At 42.4% G+C, this 12035-nt stretch overlaps 1 protein-coding gene across 1 annotated transcript in view; it reads right to left on the minus strand.

Moving 5' to 3' along the window:
* Positions 1-12035, minus strand: part of KIF27 (kinesin family member 27) — a 28190-nt gene that overhangs the window by 14805 nt on the left and 1350 nt on the right. The window contains exons 2-4 of the mRNA XM_082335949.1: positions 10768-10968; positions 8458-9416; positions 971-1114 (exon numbers count right to left, since the gene is read on the minus strand). Coding sequence (XP_082192075.1) covers positions 971-1114; positions 8458-9416; positions 10768-10968 — 1304 coding nt within the window. The remainder of the gene's footprint in view (positions 1-970; positions 1115-8457; positions 9417-10767; positions 10969-12035) is intronic.

The following is a 12035-nucleotide window of genomic DNA, read 5'->3' on the forward strand; positions in this document are numbered from 1 at the left end:
ATTTATATAAGCATTATTTCAGTGTAATAAGTTGACACTATGCTGTACAAGTTAAAAAAAAATGAATCCAGCCAGAGGTGACAGAAAAGAAGGAAAGTGACAGAGGGAAGAAAAAGATGATGACTAGTATACTTACCTTTCATTCATTGACTCTCCCCAAGCCATCAGCAAAGAAGAGGAAAAAGGAGAAAAAGTAGAATAAGGAGAAGGAATACTAGCTAGCCATGCTTATGCTTTTCTCTTTTTAAAAGTCAGATAATAATTTATCTATGTGACAGGCAACACGAGGAGAATATTAACTATTCTATTGATGGTCTCCTGGATCTTGAAATGTTATACACTTACTACCCATCATAATTTCATTAGCAAGCACAGATCTAGAGAAGGAGGGAGGCAGGCAGTGTTTCCACTATGTCACTCGGTTTTCTCTAATAGCAAATGCTCAGAAAATTAAGATGAAATTCTGTCATATAAAGTCAAAAGGGAATAATACTCTAATCCTTAATAAAGCTATAACAAAATGCATTTCTATACAACCGCTCAATTAAAGCATGCTATAGGATCTTTATAGTCTTTTTTAAATTCTAAAGAATCTTTGAAGGCCTTGCAAATCTTAATTTATTAATCGTCCTGAAACTACTTAGCAAGGATACACATCTGGGGAGAGGGGTGCATGTTATGCTTTAGGAAGCATGGAGAGGGTGAATGATTCACCTCATGTTACACAGGAAGGCTGTAGCACAGCTAGGCTGATATACAAACTTCAGGAATCACACTGTTGTGCTTCATCCACTAGATGAACTCAACTCATTAAGTGATACAGCTCTAATTCAAACAAAGTGCCCATAAGATTGACAGGTAGTTATGTCCAAAAAATCCTGAGGGACCTGTCTTGAAACAATTAATGCATTCATACAGTGGAATGATGGTTCAATACAGATATAGGTAATGTGTACCAGAGGAAAAATACCTGTAATCTATGTGTTTCTTGAGCCTCCTTTAAAGATTCCAGTTGTTCTTCATTTTCCTGTAGTAATGTCTTTATCTGATTCTGCAGTATCTGCAGTTCATGGTCCTTCTGGCTAAATACTTCTTCATCCATAATTAGAGCCTGCTAGATAATAAAAGAAATGTTCAGCTGGGGAAAAAGGGACATTATTCTTCTTACAGTTGGAAAATGAAAAAACAAACAAAAAAACCCAAAATCTTATTTGTTGTTAAAAGATGTGATCAGAACTGCAAAGTTTTGAGGTATGTATGGCAAATTGTCTAAGTGGTTATCTGTGGTTTCTACCAGTTATTTCTTCACTTCTGTTTCACCTATTGATTTTCTTCTGACAACTTTCTTTCTTCCAAAGGGAATAATGTACCTATAACCAAAACTACTTTATTGAAGTAGATGTCTAAATCCAGTTATTCTCTTTAGGGTGCTGTGAGATGTAGCCACAAGATCTGAGCATCAACCATAAGATTAATATACTTCTCAAATGAGAAAATAAGGACAGCTGTCCTCATTCTGCAACTCGGGTAACAACCTAAAGATTAAAGAAACCATAAGAATGCTTCTTCAGATGTTCTTGTGGATAAATAATCCAATACTGATTGAAGGAGACTTCCAAACATTGTTGCTCTCCCAGAAAGCCTGTAGAAGCCAAATACAAAGTATGGAAACAGCATGTCTTACTGTTCTAAAACTGCATACTTCTGTACAACCAGCTGTGACAGGTACACTCTGCACCCCCCATCCCCATCCCCTCCGATGAAGATCCAGGCTTTTGACATGGTGACCACCAGCTTTTCACGCTTCATGTTCATGCCTCTTGTGCTCTGCCATGCCCCCAGGCACGAACCCTTCAGCCAGGGGAGCAGGAGGAGCGGAGCCTCTCCATCACCAGGCAGGGGAGAGCAAAGGAAGAGTAAAAGCAAGAAAACTTGTGGGTCAAGACAGGAATCGTTCAGTAAGTGAACGTGAAGTGGAAGAAAAGAGAAAGAAAACAAGACAAATAATGCAAAGGCATTAATGCAAACCCAATCACTCACCACCTCCCACAGGTGGACTGATGCCCAACCAGCTCCTGAGCAAAAGACGACTAACGTACCTAAGCCCTCCTCCTCTCCTTTTTTATTGCTGATCATATCCTACGGCATGAAATATCTCTTTGGTTGGTTTGGCTCATCTGCCTGGTTGTGCCTTCCCCACACCGGGGTGCATCCCCCAATCTATTCACTGGGGTGGCAGAGGGAGAAACAGAGACAGCCTTGACACTGCGCAAACACAGTTCAGCAAGACCTAAAACATTGGTGTGTTACCAGCATTGTATTGGTCACAAATCTAAAACACAGCACCCTACGAGCTGCTATGAAGAAAATTAACTCCATCCCAGCCAGACCCAGCACAACGTCTGCTTCATATTCCGTACCATTTATGTTGTGCTCAAGTCCCACACTATCCAGTACAACCTCTGTAACCATCCCCCCCCTTCTCCTCTGATTTATACACAGATATCATTCCCTTAGTCTATAGGCCATTCCTGTAAAATATCCATAAAATGTTCCTAAAATGTCCACTGAGTTCATTTAGTCCCTGACTTGGGTTCTGTCTGTTATGGTGGTCACTCAGGACAGGAGAGGCATGTTGTGTTGAGTTACTGGACATCAAAACCAGCTCAGGCAGGGTTACTGCTGCACTTGCCTGGCTTTCTGCGAGCCCTGTTCTCTATTGGTTTAGGTGATTCCTGCTGTAGTACTTCCTAAAATATACAACTCAAATCCTGGGTTACTTTCCCCCAAAGTTAAATCTCTTGAGGTACACATCAGATTTCCCCATCCTCCCACATTACCCACCAAGTGCACCTGGATCCTTGAGCAAAAGCAGTCCCACAAACAGGTTTGCCTTTTTCTGAGGGAGGAGCAAACCATGCTCTTTCCCAGACAGTTCTCTACGTGCACTACAGGGACCTTATCTCTTTCTACAATACATAGGGCTTTTGTTTGGGCAGGCCCAGGTCAGTTAGCTAATCCGCTGGTATTAATCAGCCAAGCGGCTTCTGCTAAATTTGCATCCCACCTGACATGTCCCAGTGCCCATTGCTTTATCAGTCCATTGTATCATTCAATCTTTCTGGAGGCTGGTGCGTGATAGGGAACATGATACACCCGATCAATGCCATATTTCTTGGTCAGGTGCTTATGAGATTGTTTCAGAAATGAGTCCTACTGACTGACTCAGTTCTTTCTGGGGTGCCATGTCACCACAGAACTTGCTTTTCAAGGCCCAGGACAGCGTTTTGGGTGGTGGTATGGGTACCGTACTGTCCACTTTTCTTGTTCCACAATATCTAGGGCCACTTCTGCACCTTGATTCGATTCACCTTTCCCTTCAGCAGTTTCTGCAACTTGTCATGTGGGACTCCACACAGCAGTTTTCCACCTCCAGTGGTTTCCCACAATATGACAGGACTCATCAGTAAATGTAGCATATTTTTTCTCATTTTCTGGTAATTTATTATACAGTGGGGACTCTTCAGCGTGACTCACTTCTTCGGGCAATGCTCCAAAGTCTCTGCTTTCTGGCAGTCCATGATCTCTTCCAGGATTCCAGAGCAGTTGGGGCTCCCCGTTCAGGCCCATGGTGTGATTAGCACTACCCACTGACTCCACATAGCATTGGTTGCATGATGGGTAGAGGGGATGTTTCCTTTGCAGTAGAGACCATTTCCCTTTCCAATGCAGTAGAGGCAATCATGGTGCCAAGAGAAGCTGAGCTTCATTGTGAGCTATTTCTGAAGCATACTGAACCCCTTCATATGCTGCTAGTATCTCCTTTTCAGTTGGGGTTTTAGTGGGCCTCAGACCCTCTATACCCACAGCTCCAAAACCCTAGAGGTCTACCTTGGATCTCTCCACTTGCTTTCTGCCTGAGGCTCCAGCTGAGGCCCTGCTCCCTGGCAGCAGGGTAAAGCACTTTTCTCACATTTGGTCCTGTCTGGACTGGCCCAAGGGCTACCGCATGAACAATTTCCTGACTGATCTGCTCAAATGCTTGTTGCTGCTTGGGGACCCAGTTGAAATAGTTCTTCTTTCAGGTCATGCGATAGAGAGGACTTAAAATTACAACCTGGAATAGCATTCTCCAGAATCCCACAATGCCTAGGAATGCCTGGGTTTCCTTTTTTGTTAACTACTGGGGACATGACTGTTTTATTGATCACATCTGCTAGGATGTGATGACACCCATCTTGCCATTTTATTCCCAAAAGCTAGATTTCTTGTAAAGGTCCTTTGACCTTGTTTTGTTATATGGCAAAACCGGCTTTCAGAAGAATCTGGATTTTCTTTTCCCTTTCTCAAACACTTCCACAGCTGTGTTGCCCCACACAGTGATGTCATCAATGCATTGCAAGCTTTCTGGGGCTTTGCCCTGTTCCAGTGCAGTCTGGATCAGTCCACGGCAAATGGTAGGACTGCGCTTCCACCCCTCCGTGGCAGTCAATTACAGATTGGACACCCTTCCACATCAAAGCTAACTGTGGCTTGCACTCCGCTGAAAAAGAGACTGGGAAAAATGCATTGGCAATATCAGTTAGGGAGTATCGCTTCGCTGCCTTTGACTCTAGTTCATACTGGAGTTCTAGCATGTCCAGTACAGCAGCACTTAATGGTGGTGTGACTTCATTCAGACCATGATAGTCCACTGCAAACCTCCACCCTCTATCAGACTTTCACACTGGCCATATGGGACTATTAAAGGGCAAGTGAGTCTTGCTAATCACTCGCTGGCTCTTGAGTTTATGAATTAGCTCCTGGATGGGAACGAGGGAGTCTCAGTTGGGACGATACTGATGCCAGTGCACCATCATGGTAGCAATTGGCACTTGCTGTTTTTCAACACACGGCAATCCCACAACAGAAGGATTGTCCAAGAGGCCAGGCAAGGTAGACAGTTGTTTAATATTCTCTGAACCTGCAGTGGCTACATCAAAGGCCCAATGGTACATCTTTGGATCCCTGAAGTACCCTCTTTTGAGAGAGTCAATAGCAAGGATATATGGGGCCTCTGCACTCGTAACAATAGGATGCTTCTGCCACTTATTTCCTGTTAGGCTCAGCTCAGCTTCTAACACAGACAACAACTGGGATCCCCCGTCACTCCAGAAATCCAGATATGTTCTGCCCCCTTGTATCCTGATGGCATCAGGGCACACTGTGCACTGGTGTCCACCAAAACTAAAGTAAATCCAGTTGTCCCTTTCTTCCACATGGCTCGAGGGAGGGTGCCCGTTCCCAATCAGAGCATTCATTACCTGACTCCTGTAATTGCAAATCAGAAGTCTTTACACCATGAAAAGAGCCCATGTATCTCTCTGTTGCCCAGGTTATGCTACAAGGACTATTCACAGGTGTGATCCTACTACAGACCAGCATGGTCTTTCCATGGTAGAAAGCATGTCGTTCAAACCCACATGGACATTAAGTCCATTGGATCAGTATCAGAAAGAGAAGGGGGATTCTCAGCCCATCTGCTGCATCTCAGGAATTGCTCAACAGCAACTGGAGAAGTAATCTTCCTGGAACGACCCTTTTTAACCACTGCTTTTTCCCATAATTCATGTACTTCCAGGACCAAGGTAGATGCACCATCCTACTTCCTCATATCCACAGTTGCGCAGATAGAACTGCAGGGTGGCATGTGGCATGTGCCATGGTTCCCTTTCCTTTGAGCAAAGAAAGGCCGACTTGTGGTAGCTGAGATGCTGGCCTGCAGGTGCAAGGAGGGAGAGAGATTATCCACATTCTCTTCAAGTTCCCAGACCTTGTGGAACAGTCTGTCTACAGCTGAGATGCAGGCCCATAGCAGGGCGGGAGAATAGAGATTCTCTTCAAATCACCGGAGCTGGCAGACCAGTCTATACAAAGTTGGTGCCTCGATGTCAGCCCCATCCATCATTACTAGGTTGCTGGCCCATGATGTTGGTGCGCTCTGTACAGACTTCTGCTACACATATCATGTGTGCTGTACATCATTGAGATCTCTGAGGGCCTGATTATTGTCCCTGTCACTGTAGACCACCTCCAGCATTGCTAATTCCCTCAGACATTGGATACCTTCCTCTGTGGTAGTCCACTTGCCTCACTGGGTTACAATATCTGCCTTAAGAGGGTACCTTGTCTTTATGCTCGATAAGAGCCACCTCTGGAGGCTGCAGGTGGCTGGCCTTCTGCCAATCCCTCTGTCAATCCCACAGTCCCTAGCAATGGATCCCAGCTGCTGTGCTTCCTTACCTTCTACTTCCAGACTGTTAGGCCCTCTATCCCAGCACTGGAGCAACCAGGTAACAATTCACTCACCTTGATGACCGACGAAATCTTTCTGCGTATCTTGCAGCTTGGCCATGGATAGGGACTGTGCGGTTTGCACCTCTTACGATTTCTACCTCTTTCCTTCCTGTCCTGCTGCAGAATAGGCTGCCTCTTCTGACTCCTCCTCTCTCCCCCTCTCAGGAGGAGCTGCTGCTTCTCTTATTAACTGAGGTGACCTCTGCTTCCACTGTTTCTTCTTGACTACAGGAGCAACTATCACAGCTGAGGGTTCGGTCTCTCGTTTAGTGTCTGTTTGTCTGGCCTCAGAGCAAGAGACCTTCTCAGTGCCTGTCTGTGGGCTCTTAGACTAGGAGACCCTCTTACCTCTCTGAGGGCACTGGACAGTGGCTTGATAGGCACGGGCCAGGTCCCAACACAGCTTTAGAAGTCACTGTTTCACCTCCTCTCCTTCAAATGGTGTACTAGTTTGATGGGTTTACAAGCCTGTTCAGGCGTGAAATCCCAAGCTATCGGAGGCAGTAATGGCCCTAAGCACCTGCCCAACTCCTCCCATACACCCTGCTACCCCAGGGATCAATCACCTTAGAGCATGTTCCCGTGTGGCATCCTCAATTAGTTGTTTAACCTTATGAACAATAATCAAAATCAAGATCACAACACACACCAGTATGAACAGTCCAATTACACAAGGATATTGAAGGAACTGAGAAGCCATTACATCAAGGCTATAAAAACCTATCCTGGAGGAGAGGAAGGGATAGGTGCCATTCTTTCCTCTCTCCACAAAATGTCTCTTGGAGAAGAAAAGGGGAAAGGTATCGTTGCTGGGTTTGTCCATGAGATGGTTTTGGGAGTACTGGGACACCAGCGACGTAGGACCTAAATGCCATATATATATGCCATAAATGCCATATTAGGCTGAAGGCCAGTGGTTTTATCACAGCTCCCCCAAGCAAAGGAAAACAAAGTGATAAACAACACACCAAACAGCAAAATCTGGAAACAGTCATTAATGATTCTTGGAGTCTGAGCAAGAAAGGAATAAAGCATCGGAATATTCGAGGAAACACAAAAGTCAGCACCCAAACTATATATGCCAGCATCATGATCTGCAACAGCCACTCAAATAACAACCTGTTATACCTAAACAGGTATAACAGCTAGAAGGTTAATATAGCACGTTCTAATCAAATCTGTTTTTACCTCAAAAGCCTTGAGCCCCATGTTGGGCACCAAAAAGACCTGTTATAGGTTAACCCCAGTAGGCAGCTAAGCATACGCAGCTGCTCGCTAACCTCCCCCCTGCAACCCCAGTGGGATCGGAGAAGAGCAAAGGAAGAGTAAAAGCAAGAAAACTTGTGAGTCAAGATAGAAATCATTCAGTAAGTAAAGGTGAAGTAGAAGAAGAGAGAAAGAAAATAAAACAAAACAAATGATGCAAAGGCAATCACTCGCCACCTCCCAAGGCTGACTGATGCCCAGCCAGTTCCCAGGCAAAATATGGCTAACCTCCCTAAACCTCCTCCTCTCCCTCTTAATTGCTGAGCATGATGTTATATGGCATGAAATATTTCTTTGGTTAGTTTGGGTCATCTGCTTGGTTGTGTGTGTGTGTGTCCCCCCAACCTTTTGTGCACCCCCCAATCTATTCACTGGGGGGCAGAGGCAGAAACAGAGAAGGCCTGACACTGTGCAAACACTGTTCAGCAAGACCTAAAATGTTAGTGTGTTATTAGAATTGTATTGGCCACAAATCTAAAACACAGCATGCTATGTGCTGCTATGAAGAAAATTACCTCCATCCCAGCCAAACATAGCACACTAGCATAGCTAAAAACAAAAATCTAACAGATAAAACAGCTGAGCCTCATAGAATCATGACTGACTAGCCAAAATATAACATTACTTTACCTATCTCTATCATGATTAAGATGATTGTCTATTCAATCATCCATTCGAATAGAGCTATGTCCCAGGGATTAGACAAACAAAATTATACAAGATTGTGAATGAAATTTAAATTGTCATATTAAGTACAGGTAGTGTAACAGTTTCACATCTTTAGAAATTGAATTCAAGTTTTAGCAGACTGCTCTTTCACATAGTTATTTAAAAAATCAACATATAATTAAATACCTGGCATTTCTTTAGTTCCCTCTTTAGCTGAAGAATTGTGATGTGATGCGGCTCTTGGCTGGTCCCCATCCCTATGTCAGTTTCCTGCATGGTGTGAGCTTCCTTCCTTACTTCCTGTACCATAGTGATCCAGCTCTGCAACCTGTCCCGCTGACTTCTTTTTAAGCTAACATCATCATTCAAATCAACCAGAAATGGGAAGGCTTCATCTACACAATTTCTGTAGCTGCAACATTGAACCTGAAGCCGGGTGAGCTGCTCCTCAAGTGAACTGATACGAGTTCTTTCTTGATTTAAGTCGTGTGAAAACTGATTACTGACTTGCTGGTTCTGCAAAGCTTCTCGAAGCAATCTGATTTCAAGTTCCATTTCATCAATTCGGTCTTGATCGGGGTTGTAATTTACAACTGGTTTATTTCTAATGTTTCTGGCTCTGTTGGCATATTTGAGGGAATTTAAAGATTCATCAAAGTCTGATGAGGAGGGACTTATACATGTTATCATGACAGTCTTGGCATTTCCCCCAAGGGAGTCTTTCAGAATACGAGTGATTTTAGCATCCCTGTATGGAATATGTACACTTTTCCTTTTTGGGTCTCCAAGGGCACTGATGACATTTCCCAAGGCCAACAGACCACTATTGATCTGAATTGATTCCTTGAAGCGTTCACCAGTATTTCCAGTCTTTGTCACCCTCTCCGATCCTGCCAAATCCACAAAATGAAACTTCGAAGCAATCATCTGGACTGATTTCCAAGATGAATCCTGTGCAGCATCCGTATTTTTCTGAGACTCTGCAGGCTGTTTCTGACAAATACTGATGGTAAAAATGGCGTGAGATCGACTAGAGTGCTCATTCATCTGTGTTGTGCCTGTGTGGCGAGCTGCATTGCCACTTTCCAGCAGGCTTATCACTTCATCTGCACATTCTACTTGGAATTCCTTAGCACCGACAATCACTTCAAACACCAAACCAAAGAAAGTAAGAATAATTCAATTAATTGTAAACTTTTCAGCAAAAGTTTATAGCAATTAGGAATAGTCAAACTATAAACACAAATTAGAGAAATATACAAGCCTGCATTATTATGAGGTCACAGCATATAGTTACAGAGAAATAACACATCAACGTGTGAAAAGCATGAGGTACAACACATCTGAAACCTGCAGATATTTAATATATGGGTGTATTGTGTCACAGCATTTGAAACAGTATCTTAAACACAATACACAGCTTTACTCATTTACACATTGCCATATGCAATTTGCAATCTAGTGCTACCTAGAAAAAGTATGAGCAAAATCAGCTTAAAGGATATTTTGACAGTTTAAAAAAAAAAAAAAGAAAATACTAAAAATAAAAAAGTTTGTAGTAGAAATGATTCCTAGCCTATGGTAAGAACAGAATTTCTCTTCTGTATAGCTCAGGTAGTTTGGCCTTTTGGACAGGTATCTATTAGTAATCGAATAATGTGCAAGCGTGCTTCTACCAAGTACTGCTACCAAACGTATTTTTTTGTCCTTTGTTTTAATGAAGGATGGAAGATATCCTAGCACAATCAATTGAAGCTGAATTGAAGCTTGGACTGTACTGAAGAAGAGAAATAGTTTAAAATATATTGCGGGGTCCTTACAAAGCAATGATATTGTCTGCAAGATCTGTGATAAATTAGCGCCTTCTTCCAGCTACAGACAAGAAAACCATGCCAGCTCAGTGCATTGGTATAGTAATATTAGAGCAAACACAATAATTAGATTATAAAGAATAAAAAAAAACCAAAACAGATCATACAGTTTCAGAATAAAATATCTTTGCAGTGGATTCTTCTAGCATTTTCATGTAGTGGACGGGAGAACTATAGGATAACTGTTAATTTCAACGCCTCCAAAAAATATCACATGCTACTGTTAATGAAATGCTCTCTTCCATTCATTTAATAGTGAAAGGGGGGCAGATATTTACAGCATAAATGGCTTAACAATTATAATTTTGAAAGGAGAAGCAAAGGTTTAACCTTGAAATACTTATTCAAGTGAATAATCACACACTATTGTGTTTCTAGACAGAATTTGCAGAAGCAATAAGTGTATTTCTACTTTATCATTTGTTGCCATTTCTGATGGAACATCTATATCGTTCACAAGCATCTAAACTCAAAACTACTTCAGATCAGCTAAACTGAGTTTATATTCTGAAAACGTAACTTTTTTCTAGTATTACTAATCAATAAGCTCTTTCAAGAGGAGGCAAGAATAACTTGGGCACACAACTGAAACCAAACACATGAAATTTTAGAGCTGAAATCCTACCTGTATTTCCCTTTTCATCTTCTCGGATATGTAATTCTTTCACAGAGGTCTCCAACTCCAATAAATCTCTAAGTTCTTCCTTGTAAACCTCTATATAAGATACTTTCACATGGAAGTCAATGTTATGGTTTTCAGAAATATGCTGAAACAATTCCTGAATAGCCCGTGGGATTATGCCCTTTTCATCCTCTGCAACTGATGCTAAAATATAAGCAAAGACATCACAGAAGCTTGCTGTCATTCTGCTGCATAAATTACAAAGACTGAAGATTGAGAGAAGTCTGTGAGATCTGCTACTCAATATACTAAGGAATCTGAAGAGCTCAGTGTTCCCAAGGAGTTTTGTAAATATTTGTTTTTCTGGGGTTCAGAATATTTGTTTGCATCCATTAATAGGATTTAAAGTTAAGTTCTAAATTGCATAATGTCACAAAGGTTTTGAAAAACATGGAGACTGCTTTAAATCTATACTGCTCAGAGTACAGATTTCTTCTTTATTTTTAGTCATTATGGTTGGCGACGACATTGCAAGGGTTTGAGAAACTATAAATTCCACTTAAATACAGCAAAGACCATTATTAACCTGGTGAGACAAGATTTATGACCAACATTTACAGTAATTTCCTATTGTTTCAAAGTAGATATGGAACACTAATGCTTAACTCTGTTTGTACTTTTTTTAATATTCAGCATAGGATAATCCTTCCATAAATAATTTGTGTTCTTTATTCAAGAATATGGGAACTAACTGTTTGTCTATGAGAGGATACCAAAAATCTTTTTTACCAGAAAAATAAAGGATTACTCATACCTAACTATGAATTTAGTAAACATGAAACCAAAATTGTTTAGCTATGAACAGCCTTAGATTGTGACATCCGCTACCTAAGGAATTTGGCTGGCAATGGTACTTACAAAAACATTAAGTAACTACTACTAGAGGAAAGACAAGTGAAGTTATAACAGTAAACAGAATTAAGAGACGAATTGTATAAGGTCCCACAAGGCTCAGTGCTGAGTCCTGCACTTGGGGCACAACAACCCCATGCAACGCTACAGGCTGGGGGAGGAGTGGCTGGAGAGCTGCCTGGAGGAAAAGGACCTGGGGGTGGTGGTTGACAGCCGCCTGAACATGAGCCAGCAGTGTGCTCAGGTGGCCAAGAGGGCCAATGGCATCCTGGCTTGCATCAGGAATAGCGTGGCCAGCAGGACCAGGGAGGTGATAGTGCCCCTGTACTCGGCCCTGGTGAGGCCGCACCTCGAGTCCT

Source organism: Platalea leucorodia (assembly GCF_965183815.1).
Source record: "Platalea leucorodia genome assembly, chromosome: Z".
Classification (NCBI taxonomy): domain Eukaryota; kingdom Metazoa; phylum Chordata; class Aves; order Pelecaniformes; family Threskiornithidae; genus Platalea; species Platalea leucorodia.